This window comes from Carcharhinus amblyrhynchos, chromosome 32 (assembly GCF_965287045.1).
Source record: "Carcharhinus amblyrhynchos chromosome 32, sCarAmb.v2.hapA, whole genome shotgun sequence".
NCBI lineage: Eukaryota > Metazoa > Chordata > Chondrichthyes > Carcharhiniformes > Carcharhinidae > Carcharhinus > Carcharhinus amblyrhynchos.
Window position 1 is genome coordinate 8,475,813 of NC_137355.1, and position 25,409 is coordinate 8,501,221.

A 25,409-nucleotide genomic window follows, 5' to 3' on the forward strand; every position below is an offset into this window, starting at 1 on the left:
GCCACCTGTAATATTTTACCATGCCGACTGTAATATTTCACAACTTGGTACCCAAAAATGCAATAACTCAGTCTACATATTACCAGATTGTTTGTTCCATTAACCGAAGTATGTTCAGTGAGTTTTCTCAGTAATGCAATTTTTACTCGTGTGCATTAGGTGTGTATATACTCTAACACGCTACATTTTACACTGGAAACCTCCATATAGCAAAATGTTCCGTTTGTATGAGCATGCATGAGATCTAATGGTGATTTAAGAACAGCTATTTCTGAAAATTAGATACGATATCCCTCTGTGAGTAATAAAATATACATTGAGAACTTAATGAACAGGAACCAAACAGGTCATAGGATTAATAGCACTTTCTCAAACTAAACTATTAACCTGTCAAACACGAATAAAAAGCGAAGGACTGCAATTGAAAATAAATCTGCTGGCAATACACGACATGGTCACTAGATTCTGTCAGGGGTTTAATGTTTTCATGAAAATTTAGGTTTAGCTTTAGGAGACTAAGGAAATTTGATGTGTCAGATACGATTCGCACCAACTTTTATAGATGCACCATAGAAAGCATTCTTTCTGGTTGTATCAGATCTTGGTATGGGCTCCTGCTCTGACCAAGACTGCAAGGAAATCAAAGGGTCATAAATGTAGCCCAGTCCATCATGCAAACCAGCCTCCCATCCATTGACGCTGTCTACACTTCCCGCTGCCTCAGCAAAGCAGCCAGCATAATCAAGGACCCCACGCACCCCGGACATTCTCTCTTCCATCAGGAAAAAGATACAAAAATCTGAGGTCACGTACCAGTGACCCAAGCTGGGAATTGAACCTGGGTCCCTGACGCTATGAGGCAGCAGTCTAACCATTGTGCCACCATGCCACCAATGCAGTCCACCGTTTGTGGGCGTTAAGGACTTTCTTCTGTTGCCTGAGGGATATTCAATTTTAGTTCCTTTGCACTTATGCAATCTTTCATCTCCTGAACTGCAAGAACGGCTAGTAGATGAAGACATTGAAACTATGAGTGATAGATGAGAAGGCAATGAGATGTCATTTGTGGAGAAGTAATTTGGAAGGATTGAGGCAATAAACAATTTCTTTAATGTGGTCACACCCCGGAGGGTAGCTCTTGACTATTACAATATGCAGTGGACACTTGTCTCCGATTTCATTCGCGCTGACATTTTGGCCACCCCTTGTCCGATCGTTGAAGCCTTCTACATGGCAAAATGTCCTCATGATCAAGCAGGATGCCACCCTTCTCCAGATTGGCTCCGTGTCTTTAGAGATAAGTGCCTGGAATGTGCTGCTAAAGGAGTTGGTCGAAGAAGATACAATAGCAACTTCTAAGAGGCATCTTGACAGGTACATGAATAGGTAGGGTGTAACAGGATACAGACCACATAGAGGCAAAAGGTCTTTAACTTAGAACGGCATCATGTGTTGGCATAGGCTTGGTGGGCCAAAGGGACAGCTATACTGTTCTTTGTTCTAAGTACATTTCTCATCACACTTAAGAGACATTATAGCTCACCGGTTGGTAAAATTAGCTCCTTCACACTTTCTCTAACTCCTTTCATTCATGTACAGATCAGGAAAGTGGGCACTCACCTTTTTTAATTGCTTACACTCTCCTGGCGCGACTACCCTCCTCCCCCGACATTTTCCAGGCCTCCCGGGGTTGCCGTCAATGTCCTACCCAGCTTTATCCATATGACCCAGAATTCCCTGACAACACCTTAGTGCTGCCCCAGTGTATCATGGGGCTCTGAATTTTGGGGCCATCGTGTTAAAGGATGGATCTGAGTGTCCACTCCTGTAACCTTTTATTATAATGAAACGCTAAAATAACACTTCTTTTAAAATGTTACCTTTTCAAACTTGTTCTCTGGTAATTAGTCTCCCATTGGCGTCTTGTCTCTGGCTACTGGAGGCTTTCTGGTCAATCAAGGAAGAAAATTGGCTCTATTTCTTGGCCACAGTTTTATTACCGGTTTTAAACTTCAATCAAGGAGCTTAATCAAATATTCTACCAGAGGCGACTGTCGCCTGCTTTTGTTTTTATAACCTAGGTTTTGAAACTCGTGGTGCATTTTCGTTGCCACTTTGTGACCTCTCTGTGAAATGGTGATGTGAACAAGGCGGGGTTGCTGACTCACAGGGAACTGGTTTTAACCGGTGCCTCCAGAGACCGACTCCCTTTCAATGTCATTCGAACCAGTTGGTGGAGTCATGACCAGGGCCAGTGTGATCTGTCTTTTTTTTAATTCATTCATGGGCCATGGGCATCGCTGGCTGGGTCAGCATTTACTTCCCAACCCTCGGTGCTCATGGAGGGCAGTTGAGAGTCATCCACATTGCTGTGGCTCTGGAGTCACATGTAGACCAGGCAGGGTAAGGACGGCACATTTCCTTCCCTAAAGGACATTAGTGAACCAGATGGGTTTTTCCAACAATGTTTTCATGGTCATCAGTAAGTTCTTAATTCCAGATTTGTTTAATTGAATTCAAATTCCACCATCTGCCGTGGCGGAATTCGAACCCAGGTCCCCAGAACATTAGCTGAGTTTTTGGGTTAATAGCCCAGTGATAATACCACAAGACCATCACTCTCCCCTCTGGCACATAGAGCAACCATACAGGCCAGTAAAGCACTCGGCAGTGTGGAAGCTCGTGTTAGTGTTGTTAGTTAAATGTGGCTGTGCTACAAAAACCACCTCAGAATATTGTCAAAAGAAGCAGCGAAACAGCATCGCACACCTAACAGAGGTGACATGGTGGCATAGAGGTTAGCACTGTGGCCTCACAGCGCCAGGGACCTGGGTTTGATTCCCGGCTTAGGTTACTGTGCAGAGTTTGTATATTCTCCCCGTGTCTGCATGGGTTTTCTCCGGGTGCTCGAGTTTCCTCCCATACTCCAAAGATATTTGGGTTGGGTGGATTGTGAGGTTATGCACTTTGGAAAGAGGAATGGGGGCACAGACTATTTTCTAAATGGGGAAATGATTAAGAAATCAGAAACACAAAGGGACTTGGGAGTCATTGTTCAAGATTCTCTTAAGATTAATGTGCCGGTTCAGTTGGCAGTTAGGAAGACAAATGCAATGAAAGTATTCATGTTCGAGAGTGCTAGAATACAAGAGCAGGGATGTACTCCTGAGGCTGAATGAGGCTCCAGTCAGACTCCATTTGGAATATTGTGAGCAGTTTTGGGCCTCGCATCTAAGGAAGGATGTGCTGGCCTTGGAAACAGTCCACAGGAAGTTCACAAGAATGATCCCTGGAATGAAGAGCTTGTTGTATGAGGAACAGTTGAGGACTCTGGGTCTGTACTCGTTTGAGTTTAGAAGGATGAGGGAGACCTTATTGAAACTTACAGGATGCTGCGAGGCCTGGATAGAGTGCATCCGGAGTGAATGCTTCCACTAGTAGGAAAAACTAGAACCAGAGGGCACAACCTCAGGCCAAAGGGACAATCCTTTAAAACAGAGATGAAGAGAAATTTCTTCAGCTGGAGTGTGGTGAATCTGTGGCACTCTTTGCCGCAGAAGGCTGTGGAGGCCAGATCATTGAATGTCTTTAAGACAGAGATAGGTAGGTTCTTGATTAATAAGGGGATCAGGGGTTTTGGGGAAAATTCAGGAGAATGGGGATGAGAAAAAAAAATCAGCTATGATTGAATGGCAGAGCAGACTCGATGGGCCAAGTGGCCTATTTCTGTTCCTGTGTTTCATGGTCTCATGGCCTTATGGTCTTACTGGCCATGCTAAATTGACCCTATTGTCAGGGGGATTAACAGGGTAAATATGTGGGGTTAAAGGAATAGGGCCTGGGTGGGATTGTGATCAGTGCAAACTCGATGGGACAAATGGCCTCATTCTGCACTGCAGGGATTCTATGATTCAGGGACAATTCTTAAGCTCTCTTTTAAGATTAGTATTCCTGAACCGCTCTACACCAACTGGAAACACATTGCAATTTGATCTTATTGCTAAGCTTTCTGTCTAAGTGAGGCAACTGGCTCTCTAAATATAATACAACCCAAAATTAAAACTGGTAACAGATATCTAGAATATTTCCCCAGCACAGCTGGAGATCCATATTTGGATTTTGGTTAAACATACAGGAAGTTGTTAAGGAATTGGATCCCAATTTAATCTCTGAAACCAAGTAACATTAGAACTTCAATAGGAGGCCATTTTACACTGCTCTACATTCACACCAGCTGCAGTATAACTCCAGCCAGAAGAGAATCCAAAATTGGAAAGTGATCAAAGTTAGTCCTCTTTCTAACATCAATAACATCTTGGGGAGTGGTGAGGGGGGAGGGGGTGGTGGGGGAGCAGAAGATAGTGGTAGAGTCAGTGGACTGGTAAAGCAGTGGGCCAGGCTAAATGCTTTGTGGACATGGATTCAAATCCCACCATGGCAGTTGCAGGAATTTACGTGTAATGAATGAAACCTGGAATGGAAAGGCAGTCTCAGTGACAGTGACTATGAAACTGTCATCAACTGTTATTAAAAAAAATCCATCCGGTCCCCTAGTATCCCTCAGGGAAGGAAATCTCTGACCTTACCCAGTCTGGTCTACAGGTGACTCCAGAACCACAGCAATGTCATTTGCTCTTAACTGTCCATCTGAAATAGCCGAGCTAATCATTCAGTTCAAGGGCAATCAGGAATGGGCAACAAATGCTGGCCTTGTCAGACCGCATTTGGAGTATTGTGAGCAGTTTTGGGCTCCATATCTAAGGAAGGATGTGTTGACCTTGGAAAGGGTCCAGAGGAGATTCACAACAATGATCTCTGGAATGAAGAGCTTGTCATGTGAGGAACGGTTGAGGACTCGTTGGAGTTTAGAGGAAGGAATGGGGATCTTATTGAAAGTTACAGGATACTACGAGACCTGGATAGAGTGGATGTGGAGAGGATGTTTTCATTCGTAGGAAAAGCTAGAACCAGAGGGCATAATCTCAGGCTAAAGAGACGATTCTTAGCTCCGAAAGCTAGTGGCTTTTGTTACCAAATAAACCTGCTGGACTTTAACTTGGTGTTGTGAGACTTCTTACTTATGGGGAAAAGGCAGGAGAATAGGGATGAGAAAAATATCAGCCATGATTGAATGGTGGTGCAGACTCAATGGGCCGAGTGGCCTAATTCTGCTCCTATGTCTTATGATCTTTGTCCTTTACCATCTGTTAAACTGGAATCATTTACCAATAGGGACAATATCCATCCCTTTATTTTATCAACCTTTATCAGGTTACCTCTAGGTCTAACTTAGAACCATAGAAGGTTACAGTGCAGAAGGAGGCCATTCAGCCCATCTTGTTCATGCCAGCTCGAGGACACCCAGGTCCCCTTTCTAATACCACATTCCTGCACTTGGCCCATAGCCCTGTAACTTACAACATTAAGATCCAGATATTTTAAAATGAGTTTAGGGTCTCTGCCTCCACCATCAACTCGGGCAGTGAATTCCACACTCTGTGTAAAAAAGTTCTTACTCTCCCTTTACACCGACTGCCACTTACCATGAATCTATATCCCTTGATGTGGAGATGCCAGCGTTGGACTGGGGTAAACACTGTAAGAAATCTCACAACACCAGGTTAAAGTCCAACAGGTTTATTTGGTAGCAAACACCGCTAGCTTTTGGAGCGCTACTCCTGACGAAAGAGCAGCGCTCCGAAAGCTAGTGGTTTTTGCTACCAAATAAACCTGTTGGACTTTATGTTCTTATGTTCTTATGTTCTAACCTGGTGTTGTGAAACTTCTTACTCTAAAATTCTCTGCCAAGGGAAACAATTTTATCCTGTCCACTCCATCTTTCCCCCTCACAATTTTTCCATCAAGTCACCCCTCAGCCTTCTTTATGCCAAGGAAAATAACCTCAACCGATCCAAGATAAAAGCAAAGTACTACAGATGAGGCGATCTGTAATAAGGTCATAGAAAGATGGAAAATCTCAGCAAGTCAGGCAGCGCCAGTGGAGGGAAAAAAAACAGAGTTAACGTGGCGAGTCTGAAAGAGAGATGATCCAGTCCTGGACCTGAACAATTCTGAATTTTGCTAACCTATTCACATTACTTTTTACATGTTACATTTTTTCATTCCAAGGTGGTGCCGGACGAAGGTGACTTCTTGCGAGCTGCGCCCATCTTACCCTCTAATTCTATATTTTACTCTTGTTCTGTGCTTTTAAAACTCTACTGCAAGTATTTTAAACTTGTAACAATGCTTTAATTCAATCCCTTACAGATTTGGCAACCTTATATTGGGCTGATCTTTCTCTATACCCTATCTATGTCTGTAACACTACACTCTGCACCTCTCCTTTCCTTTTCCTTCGTCCGTTTGGCACGGCACTGTGGCAAAGTGGTTAACACTGCTGTCTTACACTGCCGGGGACCCGGGTTCAAACCTGGCCTCAGGTCACTGTCTGTGTGGAGTTTGCTCCAAGTGTCTGCGTGGGTTTCCTCTGGGTGCTCCGGTTTCCTCTCACAGTCCAAAGATGCGCAGGTTGGGTTGATTGGCCATGTTAAATTGACTCTAGTCTCAGGGGGTTAGCAGGGTAAATATGTGGGGTTATGGAAATAGGGCCTAGGTGGGATTGTGGTCAGTGCAGTCTTGATGGGCCAAATGGCCTCCTTCTGCACTGTAGGGATTTTATGAAGAAACGATACTTTTAGCTGTATACTAATAGATGTGACAATAATAAATCATTTTAATGTTAATAATGATGTTCAATATTGAATATCTCTCATCCCTACAGGAGTATAGATTTCTGATATTAATTTAGCAGCTCTGCCCCAACAAGAGAATCAGCTGGAATCTGCCCCATAATATCCTTTTGTGACTCCATTTATTGCTTAGACAGGACTAGAAATGTGTTTGTGATTAATGGCACAATGACACATCAAAGTCCTTTTGGCAACTGTTATCTGTTGCCATCTCCCTTAATTACATGTTAAATGCCCCATGTATAAAATGCTTTCTGTTACTAATCAATCTCTAGAAATGTTTGAAAAAATGACCACCAGTCATTTCTTGGTTCTGTTTCTGTCCTTGGGGATGAACAATCACGATGGCACAGTGGTTAGCACTGCTGTCTCACAGTCCCAGGGGCCAGCTTGGGTCACTGTCTGTGTGGAGTCTGCATGTTCTCCTCGCGTCTGCATGTGTTTCCTCCAGGTGTTCCATTTTCTCCCACACTTCAAAAGACATGCAGGTTAGGATGCATTGGTCATATTAAATTCTCCCTTAGTGTACCCAAACAGGTGTCAGAATGTGGCAACTAAAGGATTTTCACAGTAACTTCATTGCAATGTTAATATAAGCCTACTTGTGACACCAATAAGTGAACTTTAACCTTATGTCATTCCTAATTAGAATTGGTCTCTAATTAATTTCAGGATGTGCCAGATATTTGCAGAGTGTAGGTAACTGCTGAGTTCCAGGATTCTAACCAGGTGACAAAAAGGGAATCTATACAGCCCCTTTGTGAGACAGGTCAGTGGTGTAGTGGGAAACCTGGAGGTGTGGATATTGTAAGAAAATGTGTTGGCCATATCATTTCTGAATCCATCATTGCATTATTTTCCTATATATTAATCACGTGTCCCAAAAATCTGAAAACTATGGATGGGACTTTCGTGCAGCCTGCATATATTTTGTCGCGGTGGAGGGGTCCGGACATTGGTTGGTGGTCTGATCTTCTGGTCAACTATTGTCAACGGGGTTTCCTGTTGAGTGCACCCATTGTGGTTAGGAAAACAGTGATATGGATGCACTGTCACCGGGAACAGAAGTTCCCATTGGCATGAATGGCTGGAAAATTCCAGCCTACGTTTTTTAAATGAAAAATATTAATAATGAGAGGCATTTTAGTTTTTTTATTCATTCGTGGTTCATGGGCATTTTTGATCTGATTTGTTTTATTATTGTCATATGTATTGATATACAGTGAAAAGTATTGTTTGTTGCACACTATGCACAAAGCATACTGTGTATAGCGAAGGAATGGAGAGGGAGCAGAGTGTAGTGTTGAGTCACAGCTAGGGTGAAGAGAATGACAAACTTAGTGTGAGATAGGTCCATTCAGAAGCCTGATGGCAGCAGGAAAGAAGCAGTTCTTGAGTCGGTTGGTACGTGATCTCAGACTTTTGTATCTTTTTCTCGACACAAGAAGGTGGAAGAGAGTATGTCTGGGGTGCATGTGGTTCTTAGTTATGCTGGCTGCTTTGCCGAGGCAGTGGGAAGTATAGACAGAATCAATGGGTGGGAGGCTTGAGTGATGGACTGGGCTTTGTTCACAACTCTTTGTAGTACCTTCATCCCTAGTTACCTGAGGGCAGTTGCAAGTCAACGACATTGCAGTGGCTCTGAAGTCAGATGTAGGCCAGACCAGGTAAAGATGGCAGATTTCCTTCCCTAAAGGACATTAATGAACCAATTGGTTTTTCTGACAATCAACAATGGTTTCATGGTCATCAGTAGACTCTTAATTCCAGATATATTTATTGAATTGTTTCATTGAATTTAAACTCCATCACCTGCCATGGTGAGATTCAAACCTGGTCCCCAGAACATTGGCTGAGTTTCTGGATTAATAATCGAGCGATTTCACACTACATGTAACCCCCACCATTTGACCTGGGCTTGCAAAATCCAACTAACTGTCCTGGGCTTGAGACAATTCACACCTCTTTAACCTGTGATTATTCCCTCTCTCCACTCGCACTGTATGTACCTGTAAAGACTTGATTACCTGCAATGATTCGCACTCCAACCATTATCTTGCAATTGTGCCTGTCTATATATGAACCCAACTCTCCACTCACCTGATGAAGGAGCAAGATTCTGAAAGCTTGTGATTCCAAATAAACCCATTGGACTTTAACCTGGTGTTTTGAGACTGCTTACTGTGTCCATCCCAGTCCAACAGCGGCATCTCTGCATTATCCCTGATAAACTGAGGGAAGCAATCTACCTCCTCCTCAAAAAGTATTCAGTGATCTGCTTCCATCGCCTTCTGAGACAAAGAATTCCAAAGTTGCAAAGCCCTCTGAAAGAGAGGAGAAGAAATCTCTTTGTCTCTGTCCTAAAAGGGCAGCCCTCAATCTTCAAGGTGAACTGTTTTGTAACGTGCTTTTACAAATGTTTTGAATAAAGTATATTTTTTTGGTTGGGGGGGGGAGAAATAGATTTTATTTCAAAATTCAACTCATTTGAGTCAAAGAGGTTGAGCCTGGGTATTAAGTGTTTTGGTTTGAAATTTCCAAAACTCTCAGACCAGGTAGGGGTCATGGGGGTTGAAAGAAAAGCATGCGTGAAATTGGAATGTATATGTCAAGTTAATACCATACTAATTGGCCCGGTGAGAACGCCGGAGGAACTGCGAACCCGTGACTTGACTCCTGTTTTACCCTGCCCACCCTCAAATTACCCCCATGACATTCCAGGAATCCAGCCACAATGGAAAAGGGACGTGTTCAGTCACTGAAATGCGCTTCCAGAAGAGATGTAAATAAGCCAGTGATTAAATCTTTGCAGGGGCTGTAATAACAGTACCCTGCGAGGGACTGCACATTTACAAAAGAGAAAATTGAAGTGTCAAATATTGTTTTTCTTTAATCGGAGCGAGAGAGGGAATAGAACCCTTGAACACACTGAAACTGCACAAGTCAACAAACCCTCAACACTCAAATTGTTCATCCTGCAGAAGGTTCATAGGGACTCAAAATGTTAACTCCCTTTTTCTCTCTTCACATCTCTGCAGAATTTATCCAGCACTTTCTGTTTTTTTCATTATTTCTTATCTTTAACCTCTAATTAAAAGAGAAATTTCAGTGCCAAAGTGTCCAGCCTTTGAATTCTGATTTGATTTATTATTGTTATAGGTATTAACTTACAGCAAAGGTATTGTTTCTTGCACGCTATGCAGTCAAAGCATACTGTTCATAGAGAAGGAAAGGAGAGAGTGCAGAATGTAGTGTTACAGTCATAGCTAGGGTGTAGAGAAACTTAATGCGAGGTAGGTCCATTCAAAAGTCTGATGGCAGCAGGGAAGAAGCTGTTCTTGAGTCGGGTGGTACGTGATGTCAGAGTTTTGTATCTTTTCCCTGATGGGAGAAGGTGAAAGAGAGAATGTCTGGGGTGTGTGGGGTCCTTGATTACACTGGCTGCTTTGCCGAGGTAGTGGCAAGCCTAGACAGAGTCAATGGATGGGAGGCTGGTTTGTGTGATGGATTGGGCTACATTCATGACCTTTTGTAGTTTCTTGCGGTCTTGGGCAGAGCAGGAGCCCAGACCAAGTTGTGATACAACCAGAAGGAATGCTTTCTATAGTGCATCTGTAAAAATTGGTAAGAGTCGTAACTGATATGCCAAATTTCCTTATTCTTCTGAGAAAATAGAAGCATTGGTGGGCTTTCTTAACTATAATGTCGGCACTGGGAGGTGGGGGTGGGGGGAGATACCAGGACAGGTTGTTGATGATCTGGACACTATTGGTGATGTGGACATCTGGAATTTCTGGGGATTAACATTTCCCAGCTGTTGCTATTGGACCATAAAAATTGGTCTGCTTTTGTTGTTCCTACAGCTGGTGTTGTCATCGTAGTCCCCAGAAAAATGAAACATAACAAACCTGGTTATGGGTTTAACATTAGAGTCATCATCTCTCTCCCTGATAAAGGCAAAATACTACAGATGCTGGAAACTGAAACAAAAACAGAAAATTGCTGGAGAATCTCAGCAGGTCTGACAGCATCTGTGGAGAGAGAGAGAGACCATGAAGGGTCATCCAGACTGCAAACATTGGCTCTAGTCTCTCTCCGCAGATGCTATCAGGTCTGCTGATTTTGTCCAACATTTTCTGCTTTTAGAATAGAATCCCCACAGGGCAGAAGGAGGACATTCAGCCCATCGAGTCTGCACCGACCACAATCTCACCCTGCACCTATTCCCGTTAAGCCTCATATCGCAAAACCCCCTGGCACTGGGGGTTACTTTAGCCAATCAACCTCACCCGCCCACCTTTGGAGTGTGGGAGGAAACCCACGCAAACACTGGGTGAACTGCAAACTTCACACAGGCAAAATGACCCCTCGCTGGAATTGAACCCGGGTCCCTGGTGCTATAAGGCAAAAGTGCTAACCACTATGGCACCCAGATCTCTCCCTTTCTGTTTCAGTCCCCGTTTTCATAGAATCTCCAGTGTTTTTGCTAAGCGTTTGTAATTGTTACATTTTCAGAACCTAGCTGAGTTGTAGCGAATTTAATTCATAAAAATTACAATTGCTCTCTCTCTCCCTCCAAATAGTTTTGCTATACTTCACGTCAACACTGTCTCTCGGCTGAATTATCTCAATAAAACCGTGTCTTATGAATCGAAGGCGATTGTAATATTAAATCACATTGTTATATCTGTCCCAGGTTTATATTAAATATTGCGCCACATTCCTCTCTCGGTTTATAAACCCTAAGATTCATTTGATGATCTTTCGCCAGTATTTTCGGATCTCTCCAATACCGCTCAAACAAGAGGTCTTTTTAAAATGTGCAGACAAGAATGATAATATAGTTACAGCTGAAAATACACTCTGGGGCGATGAGGCAGCTACTCTCAGCGGTGTCCCAGACTGTTGATCGGAACCATTCAACACAGACTTCCAGCTATGGAAATAGAATGCAGCATAGCTTTCCAACAATAAATATTTACTGGCACAATAACATTCATAAAACCAGAGAAAATAAAACAATGCCCCCTTTGTAGACTAGGTACACTTCCGCATAATAATACTTTGTATACGTGTGTTTATTGTTTTTGGTATGTAATCGACCCGCACTCCAACTTTCTCACAATATTAATTCGGAGCTACGAACATTTCCAAGTTCCAGGTATGGCCGGGGAACTGCATTATTTGAGTCGAGAAGAAAGTTCTGCTTTGTCCTAGGAAGTGCCATTTGAGATTTAAACAGCTTTAGTAAACGCATTGTGGAATTGTCAGGGAATTTTGGATTTAATCAGGCAAAAACTTCCTTATATCTTTTGAATCACTGAAGGATTGTGTCCATGGGTTGATGAGGAACTGCCTTGGATTTCCTCTACAAAAACAGAGCAGGATATAACATTCCAATGGGGTTGTGTGTGTGTGTTTTGGATCCGTTGTTTTGACTGAATGACAAACATTTCAATTTTTTTTCTCTAGATCTGCGGGGGTTGGTATATCAGGTGGCAAATATCAGAGACAGAGGTGTTAATAACACTCACATCAGCTCCTGTCCCTGAATAAAAGTTTTTGCCGGGGAAACGCTCAAATTCTTTAGAGAGTGAAACAGAGCCGCAATTAATTTATTACACATCTTAAAATTCAAGTACTGGCTGGGGATATTAATCAAACTGTATTAAAGTTGTCAAATACAATGGATCTTAATTTGAAAAATGATCGGTTAAATTGCAATAAAAGTGAGTGCATGAATTTTTATAGGCGTCTGAAGTTACAAATGAGTTTAACTTAAACTTCAGTCAAGATTGCGAAATATATCAAAATATGAAATCACAGTTAGATTAGTGATTCGAGAATTGCAACTATTATTTGAATCGAAGAGAAAGTTCTGCTTTGTCCTAGGAAATACCACGTTCATTTGAGATTTGAACAGTTTTAGTGAACGCATTGTGCAGTTGTCAGGGAATTTTGGATTTAATTTGGGAGAGGGATTATTCCATATTAGAACTCTTGTATGTTCCAGCACATCATTGTTATAATTCGGAGTGCTCTGACTTAAAAAGTGGAGTAAGAAGTCTCACAACACCAGGTTAAAGTCCAACAGGTTAAATAAACCTGTGTTTACCCCAGTCCAACACCAGCACCTCCACATCTTAAAAAGTGGAAAGGAACTCTTTCAAAAGGGAGTTGGATAAATTCTCAAAATGAAACATTTGCAAGAGGATTGGGATGGGTATTGTTGGGGTAAGTGGGATGGCATCATTATTTCCAAGGGCTGGCATATAGATGACAGGCCAAATGGGCTCCTGTATAGTTTTCAATCAGTCTCCCAACATTTCATCCTATTAATGTGAATAGTTCCGCACTTTAAAAACACCTTGGGAAAATACAGTTGATTTGAGTAGATCAATGCATTTTTGGGAAAGCATTAGGAAATTGTGAAATGATAAGCACACATATTATGTAAATGAAAATATTTGACTGGAGATGCTGTACAGTAAAATTAATAGAATTGAGTGCTATTCTCAGTGTGGCTGCTGTGAGAAAATGATCCATTGGTTTAAAATCCACCTGGTTCAATAAAAACCATCACTAAGGTCCTCAGGGAAGGAAATCTGCTGTTATTACCTGATTGGACTTACATGTGACTCCAGTCCCACAGCAGTGTGTTTGAAGTGAGGCTAAGCAAATTCGGCATGCCCCCTACAACTCTCACCAATTTTTACAGATGCACCATAGAAAGCATCCTTTTTGGTTGTATCATAACTTGGTATGGCTCTTGCTCTGACCACAACTGCAAGAAACCACAAAGGGTTGTGAACGTAGCCCAGTCCATCATGCAAACCGCCTCTTGTCCATTTACACAGTCCTAGCGTAGTGGCACAGTAGTTAGCACTGCTGCCTTACAGCACCAGAGACCCAGGTTCAATTCCCAGCTTGGGTCACAGTCTGAGCAGAGTCTATACATTCTCCCCGTGTCTGCATATGTTTCCTCCGGTTGCTTCAGTTTCATCCCACAGTCCAAAGGTTGGGTGCACTGGCCATGCTAAATCCTCCCTTGGTGTACCTGAACAGGTGCCAGAGTGTGGTGACTAGGAGATATTCACAGTAACTTCATTAATGCAAACCTACTTATGGCACTAATAAATAAACTTTAAACGACACTTCTTGCTGCCCTGGAGAAGCAGCCAACACATACAAGGACCCCATGTCTCTTCCACCTTCTTCCATTCAGTGAACATGTATCAACCGACTCAAGAACAGCTTCTTCCCTCTCACCATCAGACTTTTGAATGGGCCTACCTCATATTAAGCTGATCTTTCTCTAGACCCCAGCTATGACTGCAATGCTATATTCTGCACCCTATCCTTTCCTTCTCCCCTACATACTCTATGAACAGTATGTTTTGTTTGTATAGTGCGCAAGAAACAATACTTTTAATTGTACCCCAATACATGTGACAATAATAAACTAAATCAAATCACTGGTCTAGTGGTATTATGGCTGGACTGTTAATCCAGAAACTCAGCTAATGTTTGGGGGACCTGGGTTCAAATACTGCCATGGCAGATGGTGGAATTTGAATTCAATAAAACATACCTGGAAAAATCTACTGATGACTGTGAAATCATTGTCGATTGTTGGAGAAACTCATCTGGTTCACTAGTGTCCTTTAGGGAAGGAAATCTGCTGTCCTTACCTCGTCTGGCCTACATGTGACTCCAGAGCCACAACAATGTGGCTTACTCTCAATTGCCCTCTGAAATAGCCCAGCAAGCCACTCAGTTTATTGTCCATGTCCAGTTGCCCTCAGACAAGGGGATGGGCAAAAAATGCTGGCCAGCCAGCGATGCCCATGTCCTACAAATGAATAAGACAAAATACAATAATTTTTGCTGTATCTCAATACATGTGACAATAATAAATCAAATTAAATTTTGTAACTCTCAGTCACGGCTGTGTAATGGATTGCTGGTTGCTAAGTAACTGAGATTTGATCAAGGGATCAACATGATTAAAATGTTGACTGAGTCACACTTCTTACCAGAATTTTCCAGTCATTCATGCCCCACTGACACCGTGAGGTTGGAGAATTTGGCACTCAGCCAAGTCTCTGCTCACTGCAGCAGGACTGGAGAATGCACAGTGCAACAGTAGTGGACTCGCCAACATTAAGGGCATTTAAACAGTCATTGGATAAACATATAGCTGATATTGGAATAGTGTTGGTAAAATGGGCTTTAGATTGGTTTCACAGGTCGGCGCAACATTGAGAGCCGAAGGGCCTGTACTGCGCTGTCGTGTTCTATGTCCTATGAGTGGCTGGAAAAGTCTGACCATTGTCTCACAGTCAATAACCCCTATGTTATGGACTCAATTCAAGGGCACCCTTTCCCTCCTGTCACACTGGGACAATGGTAGATCCAGCAAACTAACTCTATGCTACTGATATAAAGCAAAATACTGAAAATCCAGCATGATCTGTTAACTAATTTTAACAGGTGTAAATGAGCAAACACCACCAATGAAGCACACTCAGGAAAACAAAACTGGAGTTCTAGCCTGTTACTGACAGATATTTACCACTGAGCTAGTGAGTCTGAAATATGTTAGCAAGCCATTCACATCTTTTACTTTGGCTCGGATAGCTAATTAACATCCTGCAACAAATAACATCAGCATTCGGATAAATTCATAGCTATAATTCTTTTCCAAGTATGCTTTTAGAGCTGGTTTGCAAGCCATTTAGTTCAAGGGCAATTAGGGGATTGGCAACAAGAGGCTGGAGCAGCCGCTCATGCGCATGTCAGAGGCAAGGGGCGCTCTCAGCCAATCAATGGGGGAGGCCGTTGCGCATGCGCAGGTGACGCTTATAAAATGAGCGGGAAAGCGCGTGAGGCGCCCGTTCGCCGGTGACGGAGGGAGAGAGAGGGGGAGAGCGTGAAGGAGCGGCCCTAATAATACTACAGCATCATACAGTATAATACAATAATCGCCCAGGCGTCGAAGGGGATCGGGAGAGGGGTGTCTGGGTGCCTGGAAAGTTGTATTATTTGTGAGTGTGGGGGTGAGCGGAGGCGGTTGACAGGAGCGACGCGCGGCCCAGGCGCCATTTTGTTGCCTCAGGGAGCGATGGAGAGAGATTTTACCCCCGGCTTCCCGGGCGCCGAGGGCGAGGCCGGCGGCCCCTGCAGCCGCTTCCGCGTGAGGCTGGTGGACGAGCCGCCCGAGTACGCGCCGCCACCGTTCGACGGCGGCGAGGACGGCGTGAGCTGCGGGCTCCAGCGCTTGGAGTTCACCCTCCAGAGCCGGGGCGACTCCCTCCGGGCGGACGGCCTCTTCCAGCCCGGCGACTCCCTCAGCAACTCCTACCTGAAGACCTTTGGGCACAACACCGTGGACAGGGTGCCCAGGATCGACTTCTACCGCAACACTGGCAGCTTCAGCGGCGTCAAGATCAATAGACCCTCCCTGGCGGATCTTCATGAAGACTTGAAGAGGGTGAGGGCGAGTTTCCCCCGCTGGGAACGTTAGTTTTTGCACCAGGAACAGTGGTGTTTGCCTCTGAAGGACCCACCATCATGTAAAAAATGATCTCCTTTAAAGTTTATTTATTAGTGTGGCAAATAGGCTTACTTTAACTGCAGTGAAGTTACTGTGAAAATCTTAATTGCCACGCTGTGGTGCCTGTTTGGGCACACTGAGGGGAGAACTAGCATAGTTAATGCACCTAACCAGCACGTCTTCCAGGTGGCACAGTGGTTAGCACTGCTGCATCTTGGCACCAGGGGCCTGCATTTGATTCCTGGCTTGTGAGACTGTCAGCACAATCTCCCTGTGTCTGCATGGATTTTCTCTGGGTGCTCTGGTTTCCTCTCACACTGTGAAAGACTGAAGATCTCACCTAACCAACATGTTTTTTGGACTGTGGAAGGAAACTGGAGCATCTGGAGGAAACACATGCAGACGTGGGGAGAAGGTGCAGACTTTGCGTAGTGACCCAAGCTGGCAATTGAACCCTGGCATTGAGACATCCTGATTCTAATTCTGGCTTTGTGGACTCTGACTCCTAAGCTTTGTCGGTTAACATCTCATTCCAGTGAAGCTGACACCTTTAGTGTATGCTGAGGGTGTGCTGCACTGCTGTTGTTGCTTTGTGGGCAAATTTGTTATTGCATTTTTCTTTAAGGTAAAGTGCATTGGGATATCCTAATGGTAAAAGGTAGTACCTGTATAAAAATACAAGTTTTTCCCTTAAAGGATGTCTGGGTACTGTAATTTCTGTCCCAGCTTGATTGGAAATGTGCAACAATTTAAGATTACCATTACAGCAGTGCTGCCCTCTTCTCATACATGTACCTTGCAAAAAGGTGTATGTTTTGGAACAACTGATAAGCACGGTGAAGATTGGCTCTTCACCTATTCTGAAAGATGCTCTAAGTGTTGGCAATTCATTATCTGTTAGTAGTATCCTCTTGGAGAGGAATCTTTTCTGATGCTAGAATGAAATCCAATGAGCATGTTGTAGCAGTGCACAGCTATTGATTATTTTTCTTGAGGTTTGGCCACTGAATCGTTAGCTGTGTAGATCTTTCTTATCTCACCCACCACACACCCCTTGTATTCCATTGTTATAAACTCCTTTACACATCATCCTTCCTGTAACATCTCATTGTAGTAGCAGAGAGAATAATGTCAGAAAGGGGAATCTGCTATGTCTTCAGTAGGCCATCTGAACTGCCAAGGATCATTGAAGCCATTCAGAGCATACACTACAGATTCGTCTCATACCAAGGATGAAAGATTACAATAACAAGAAATGAAAGATACTGGGACTGTCTCCACTGGAGCAGAGAAGATTGAGGACATTTATTAAAGATTTTTTAAAATTATGAAGGCATTTACACAACTTGACTGCACTCAATTAAGTATACTGTACACATTTATGGTTGCCTTAACAGAAGCAGATGTTGAATCTATAACACTAAAAAAAAAATTTTCCACATAACCGTGATGGGCAACCCCTAATCATTTGGGGCACAAAACATGCTGGCCAGAGTTGGTTCGAATGCTGTATATTTTAGGAAAACAGGTTCAGGAAAGGAGTGCAGTATTAGTGATCAATGCTGGTTCTGCATGGCTCTTTTGGGGTACTAGTAAGCAAGCTTTAGATGCTTTAATCCCCTACTTTTTCTGTAACTGCGTTGTTGCAGATCGTAGCAATTACGTGTGATGTTTCAATTATGATATTATGTGATACTGAAGATGCTGCAGTCATTCTGTTAAGCTAATGTAGCACCAAACAATCCAAATTTTGGAATTGGTGGTCTTGTCTTTCTAAAACTATTATACTTCTGCCTGGCAAAAATATATCTTTTTGCCTCTTTTGATTTATTATTGTTCCATATATTAACATACAGTGAAAAGTATTATTGTATGTTATACAAATGAAGCATACCTGTACACAAGCAAAGAAGGGTTGGAATGTAGTGTTACAGTCATAGCTAGGGTGTATGAAAGATTAGTTTAATATAAAAATTCCATAGATTTCATTGCCACCTTTAAAATGTCTCCTGGATGCTTTTTGAGCACTTTCCATTTCCACGATTATTTATTGGCAACAGCACCACAGTTTTAACATTCATTGATTAATGGCAATCTCCTGTTCCTTTCTTAATAAAGTATTGTCTCCATAAATTGTGTTTAATCAGTGATCACTGGGGAATTTAACCCAGTTAGTCTGCTTTTTATAGGCTTCCCACATTGTAGGGATTCTGTCAGCCCACTGAGGCTGCATTGCCTCTTCTGAAAGAGCTTCCCACCTCGTAACCTTGCACATTCACTATGGCTAATCCACCCAACCAAAACATCTTTGGACATTATCATCGTCAACCTACCTAGTCTACATGTCTTTGGACTGTGGAAGGAAACCCATGCAGACACTGGGAGAAGGTGCAAACTCACACAAACAGTCACCAACACCTGAATCAAATCTGGGTCCCTGGTGCATGAGACAGCAGTGCTAAACACCAGCCTGCTGCCCTTCCAAGATCTAAGATTCTGTCAGCACACTGCTGCAATTTTAAGTCTATTCGTTGGAATTAATGATGAGGGAAGGACCTCACGGAAAACTGGCATTGCATGAACGTCAATGTTTTGAGTGTTATTTTAAGTTCATGGGTGGAGTTGAAATAAGATAATCCAGTTCTTTTCCCAGATGCTATGAGTATTTTCTGTTACTTTAAAGATTTGATTTATTATTGTCATGTATTAACATAGTGGAAAGTATTGTTTCTTGCGCAACATAGAGACAAAGCATACTGTTCATAGAGAAGGAAATGAGTGAGTGTTCAGAGGTATAGTGTGTTACAGTGGTTCTGGTGTGATTAAAAAATATTTTTGAAATGATGAATGAAGCATTGGATGTTCTGTTTGTTTCTGTTAACAGATAAGGTTACATTTTGAGTGCAAGTTGCCTTTTTCTATACATTGAGCCAGAGAAAGTGTCTGAAATGTGCTTAAATTATATAAAAATTAATTCAAAGTGTAACGGATGTGAAGAGCCAGTTCACATGGAGAGCAACTAATACTTGCGGTGTAATTTTTATTTGGAATATGCCAAGTGTTAGCTGATTCTTTATTGAGGAGTTCCAACTGAGGATGACAACAGCAAACATATAGTACCATCAATGCAATAAGATGTTGCAGGGAGTACGACTAAACAAAATTTAACACCAAGGAGATTAAAGAGGTAGTTTTTAAGGAGCATCTTGAAGAAAATAAAGAGGAGTGAAAGGATTTAGAACCCAGCAGCTAAAAATGTGGCCGTCAGTAGTGGAGCGATTTAAAGTGGAAAATATTCAAGCAAATCCAAAGTAGTTGGGCTGAAATATATTGAGGTGGGTGTAGTGGGACTTAAAAAGAAATATGAGAATTTTAATTTTAAGCTATTGCTTAATAGAGTCTTGTATTTCAGCAATTTCAGAAATGTTGGATGAACCGGACTTTGCTGCCCATGACTTGGCTAAGTGTTTGGATATCCTTAACTTTTTTATAGAGGGTGGAAGATCAGGAGTTGGCTAGGCATATGCGGATATAGTCAAGCCTAGATGTAACAAAAGGCATGCGTGAGAGTTTCAGTAGCAGGTGATAAAGGAGACGGATGGAACCAGATTTTGTAGTGGTTGAAATAGGTGGTCTTGGTGACAGTGGATTTGTGGTTGAGGGAGCTTATCTCTGTTAAATATGATATCAAGATTGCGAACTGTCTGATTCATTCTTGGGAGGTGCCCAGGAGATGGATAGAGTTGGTAGCAAGGAAACAGTCTGTGTGGGAAATGAAGGCAATCCCTTCGTGGCCAGGTGTCCCTGGAGAGGGAGCATGCGGTGTCAACAGGTGCAGTTGATGCCTTCCATGCCCGTTGGGCATCGCAGGGGCTGGGGTGCGTTATTGACCCTAATCACATTTTAATTTGACGTTTGTTTCCTTTGTACTTTGGGCTGTTTCTCTTCCTTTTGGGGAGCTGCCCCTTTACTTTAATTTAATTTGAATTTGTTTATTTGGTTTGACCTTAAGAGGTCATGCCTTGTTTCCCCTTTATACTATTATTTTTGTCACTTCAAATTTCTTAAAGTAAACTCCCCATGTCTGCATGGGTTTCCTGTGTGCTCTGCATTCCTCCCACAAGCCAAAGATGTGCAGGTTATTGGCTGTGCTAAATTGCCCCTTAGTGTCAGGGGACTTGCTAGGGTAAATGCATGGTGTTATGGGGCTAGGGCTTAGGTGGGATTGTGGTTGGTGCAGTCTCGATGGGCCAAATGGCCGCCACCTCGTTAGGAATTCTGTAAACCTTTTAAATTGATGTAATAAAATATGTCTCGTGGATAAGTCGTCCTTCAATAGTGGATCAACATTTCCTTTCTAATCTTCCCATGGGATAAAATATTTAGTTGGATATTCATTTTATTTTAGGATATTGTATCTGTTCCTGGCACCGTGGATGGTGTTGCTAATGGCGAAGGTGCACATGAAGGAGGAAGAAAACTTGCAGAGAATAAGGATGAATTGGTGAGATTTGGATGGATCAAGGGTGTGCTGGTAAGGAAATGCTACTGGATCTGAAACATGCTTGCTTATATCAATGTTAGAGTTGTACCATATGCAAAATAATTTGAAGCTCTCTTAAATGTGGGAATAGTTAAATAAGATAGCTCTATTTGCTGTTTTTAATCAGTTTTAAAGCACACACTAAAGTGCAGGTTGTGTATTTGTGTTTTTGGAAAAATGGTACAATTGAATTATCTTATCATCTGATCCACTTACAAAACAGTGGTGATGTTAGATGTGATTTGACGATTGGACAACATTTGCTAAACAATCCTGTTACATCAACATCCATGAGATTGTCAGTGAGGCTGTCTGTTTAGTGCATTTGTGTGTACTGGAAGCTACATATATTAATACACAGGATCATGTTCTTTGCAGACAGAGCCTGTATACTGCTCCTGAAGTGGTAGCTATTCTTTGCCTCAGGGCAATATCTTGACCAATCAAGCTGTCTGGTTTTAAAATTTCAAACTATGCTTGGCAGTTAGCTGTCAGTCAACATTAACTAGTGCATCTGCCATGGCAATACCTCTGCCAATCAGAGGTCTCTTGCCAAACAGTCAGCGTTCTTGCCTCAAATAGTATCAAGTTGTTGATTTCCCTGACATTGGTATTCTTGCACTTTCTTGATGGAATGCAAGATGAAAAGCTTGGGCAAAATATTTTTATTCAGCGATTCTCAAGTTCTGTAGTACCAAATTACAATCTGATTTTAGTCCATTACCATATACTGGAACGTAAGAACTAGGAGTAGGCCATCTGACTGCTTGACCCTGCTCCACCATCCAATACGCTTATGGCTAATCTTTTCGTGGACTCGGCTCCACTTATCTGCCTGCTCAGCATAACCCTTAATTCCTTTACTGTTCAAAAATTTATCTATTCTTTAAAAATGTTCAATGAGGTCGCCTCAACTGCTTCACTGGACATGGAATTCACAGATTTTTATGTTTCCATAAGATCTCCCATAATCTTCTGAATTCCAATGAGTATAGCCCCAGTCTACTCAATCTCTCTTTATAAGCCAACTCTGTCAACTCGAGTCAACCTAGTGAATCTCCTCTGTACCTTTCCCAGTGCCAGCATATCCTTTCTCAAGTAAGGAGACCAAAACTATACACAGTACTCCAGGTGTGGCCTCACCAGCACCCTCTACAGCTGCAACATAACCTTGCTATTTTTAAACTCCATCCTTCTAGCAATGAAGGGCAAAATTCCATTTGCTGCCTTAATTACCTGCTGCACTTGCAAACCAGCTCCTTGTGATTCTTGCACAAGGACACCCAGGTCCCTTTGCACAGCAGCATGCTGCAATTTTTTACCATTAATAATAGTCTATTTTGCTATTATTCTTACCAAAATGGATGACTTCACATTTACCAACATTGTACTCCATCTGCCAGACCCTTGCCCACTCACTTAAACTATCTATATCCCTTTGCAGACTTTAGTGTCCTCTGTACACTTTGCTCTGCCACTCATCTTTTTGTCATCTGAGAATTTTGACACACTACACTTGGTCCCCAACTCCAAATCATTTATGTAAATCGTAAACAATTGCAGTCCCAACACTGATTCCTGAGACGCACCTCTAGTCACTGATCACCAACCAGAAAAGCATGCATTCACCCCCAGTCTTTACTTTGTTAACCAGTCCTCTATCCATGCTAATACATTACCCGTAACAGTGTGCATCTTGTCTTATGCAGCTCTTTGGTGCAGCACCTTGTCAAATACCTTCTGAAAATCCAGATACAGCACATCCACAGGTTCCCCATTGTCCACTGTGCATGTAGTGTTATCAAAGAATTCTGCCAAATTAGTCACACATGACCTGCCCTTCATGAATCCATGCTGCGTCTTACCAATAGGATAGTTTATGTCCAGATGTCTTGCTATTTCTTCCTTAATAGATTCAAGCACTTTCCCTACTGCAGAAGTTAAGCTAACTGGCCTATAGTTACCTGCATTTTATCTACCTCCTTTTTTTAAACAACAGCAACACATTTGTTTTTTTCCAATCTGTGGGAACCACCCCAGAGTCCAGCGAATTTTGGTAAATTACCACTAGTGCATTTGATGTTTTTCCCCCACCATCTCTTTTAGTACCCTGGGATGCATTCCATCAGGGCCAGGAGACTTGTCTACCTTTAGCCCCCATTAGCTTGCCCAACACTTTCTTTCATGGTAGTTTCTAGGTCCCCACCCGCCATAGCTGCCTTGTCACCAATTTTAGGCATGTTATTTGTGTCTTCCACTGAAGACCAACACAAAATACCTGTTCAGTGCCTCAGCCATTTTCTCATTTTCAGTTATTACATCCCCCTTCTTGTCCTCTAAAGGACCAATGTTTACTTTAGTCACTCTGTTTTATGTATTTGCTATCTGTTTTTATATCCTGAACTTGTTTACACTCATCCATCTTACTTTTATTTGTAGCTTTTTTTTCATGGCTTTCTGTTAACCATTAAATATTTCCCAATCCTCTAGTTTCCTACTAATCTTTGCCACATTGTGCCTTTTCTTTCAATTTTATACCCTCCTTTATTTCCTTAGATATCCAAGGCTGATTATCTCTCTCTACAGTCCTTCCTTATCACTGGTATTTAACTTTGCTGAGCACTGTGAAAGATCGCTTTGAAAGTCCTCCACTGTTCCTCATTTGTCCCACCATAAAGTTTTTGCTCCCAGTAATCTTGGCCAATGCCTCCCTCATCCCTTTGTAGTCTCCTTTGTTTAAGCTCAAGACACTGGTATTGGATTTTACCTTCTCACGCTCCATCTGTACTTTAAATTGAACCATATTGCTCCTTCTGAGAGGATGCTTAACTGTAAGATCAATAATCTTTTCTGTCTCATTACATAGGACCAGATCTAGGGATAGCTTGCTCCCTCATAGGTTCCATTATATACTGTCCAAGGAAGCTATCGTGGATGTATTCTATGAACTCCTCCTCAAGGCTGCCTTGATCAACTTGGTTTGACCAGTTCCTATGTAGATTAGGATCCCCAATGATAATTGCTATACCATTTTTACATGCATCAGTTATTTCTTTGTTTATTTCTCGCCCCACCATGATATTATTTGGTGGCCTATAGACTATGCTTATCAGTGACTTTTTCTTCTTTCTTTTTCTAATTTCCAGAAACCCAGTAATGCTTCCCAATATGCACTTATGTCCCATATAGAAACAGAGCTGCTGTTGGCCTTTTCCCTCCAGAGTTCAAGTCTTTCCTGTGAACTAAGGTTCAGTCATGAGCCTGAGTTTACGTTGGCGCTTTATATTGCTAAACTGAAATTGTTTTGTATTTAATTCATAGGATCTGGGCTTCACTGGCTAGGCCAGCATTTATTGTCATAGAATCCCTACAATATAGAAAGAGGCTATTTGACCCATTGAGCCTGCACTGTCAGCAATCCCAGCCAGGCCTGATCTTTGTAGCCTTGCGTATTTACTCTGCTAATTTCCCCTGACACCAAGGGGCAATTTAGCATAACCAATAAACCCAAGCAGACATGGGGAGAATGTGCAAACTCCACACAGTGACCTGAGGCTGAATTGAACCTGGGTCCTTGGTATTGAGGCAGCAGTGCTAACCACTGTGCTGTCCTTAATTACTCTTGAGAATGTGGTGGTGAGCTGCTACCTTGAACCACTAGGTTTACCTACACTGCTGTTAGGGACGGATTTACAGGATTTTGACCCAGTGACAATGAAAGAACGGCTGTATATTTCTTGGGATGGTGGGTGGCTTGGATTGGAGGGGCACTTCTAGATGGTAACATAGAAACTAGAAGCAGGAGCAGGCCATTTGGTCTTTTGAGCTTGCGCCACCATTCATTTTAATCATGGCTGATCTTCAGGTTCAGTATCCTGATTTTCTCTTGATACTGCACTCATCTTTGTCAAGGGCAGTCACACTCAAAAACATGCATTGCAAATTTGCCTTTAGTGATCAGGTTAAGTACCCACATTTTTCAGCTTAATGGCCAATTATGTAGCCACCTTGGCACTGTGTGCTTCTGTGGAATTTCTTTCAAAATCTGTTCTTTACCGATGGCAGTTTTTCATGCGCCATTGTAGAAACTTGATTGAAGGTTAAAGAAGCTGGAAATCTTGAAGTTTAATTAAGGAAAAAGATTACTTGCTCATTTGTATTTTAAATAGTTTATTATTAATGCAGCCTTAAATGCAAGCAGAGGCCCAAAATAGCCCCCAGCTATGGGAAGGGGTATGATTTACAAAAGAACTTTCTGATTCTGTTGGCAGGCAGGCAATGTCCTAGGTTTTTCTTTCAATAATTGTATTTGGAAACCCTTATTGAGCTTTGAAGTTAATTGAATATTTTCTATTCTAGGTACGATGTATGTTGAATATATGGGGTGTGATGCTTTTCATTCGACTTTCATGGATTGTTGGTCAAGCTGGAATAGGTATGCTTGCATAATTTTTAATAACCGCTGCTGTAAAATTTGAGTAACAAAATGGGCTAATGGGCAAAGTATAATCAACAACTTGTAAAGCGCCTTGAATGCAAGGAGCTTCATAAGTTCATT

At 42.3% G+C, this 25,409-nt stretch overlaps 1 protein-coding gene across 1 annotated transcript in view; it reads left to right on the forward strand.

Moving 5' to 3' along the window:
- The first annotated feature begins 15,690 nt into the window (after positions 1-15,690).
- The window catches only part of slc12a1 (solute carrier family 12 member 1), a 78,927-nt gene continuing 69,208 nt past the window's right edge, over positions 15,691-25,409 (forward strand). Inside the window, exons 1-3 of the mRNA XM_080216258.1 lie at positions 15,691-16,245; positions 20,717-20,842; positions 25,211-25,286. Coding sequence (XP_080072384.1) covers positions 15,877-16,245; positions 20,717-20,842; positions 25,211-25,286 — 571 coding nt within the window. The 5' untranslated portion in view covers positions 15,691-15,876. The remainder of the gene's footprint in view (positions 16,246-20,716; positions 20,843-25,210; positions 25,287-25,409) is intronic.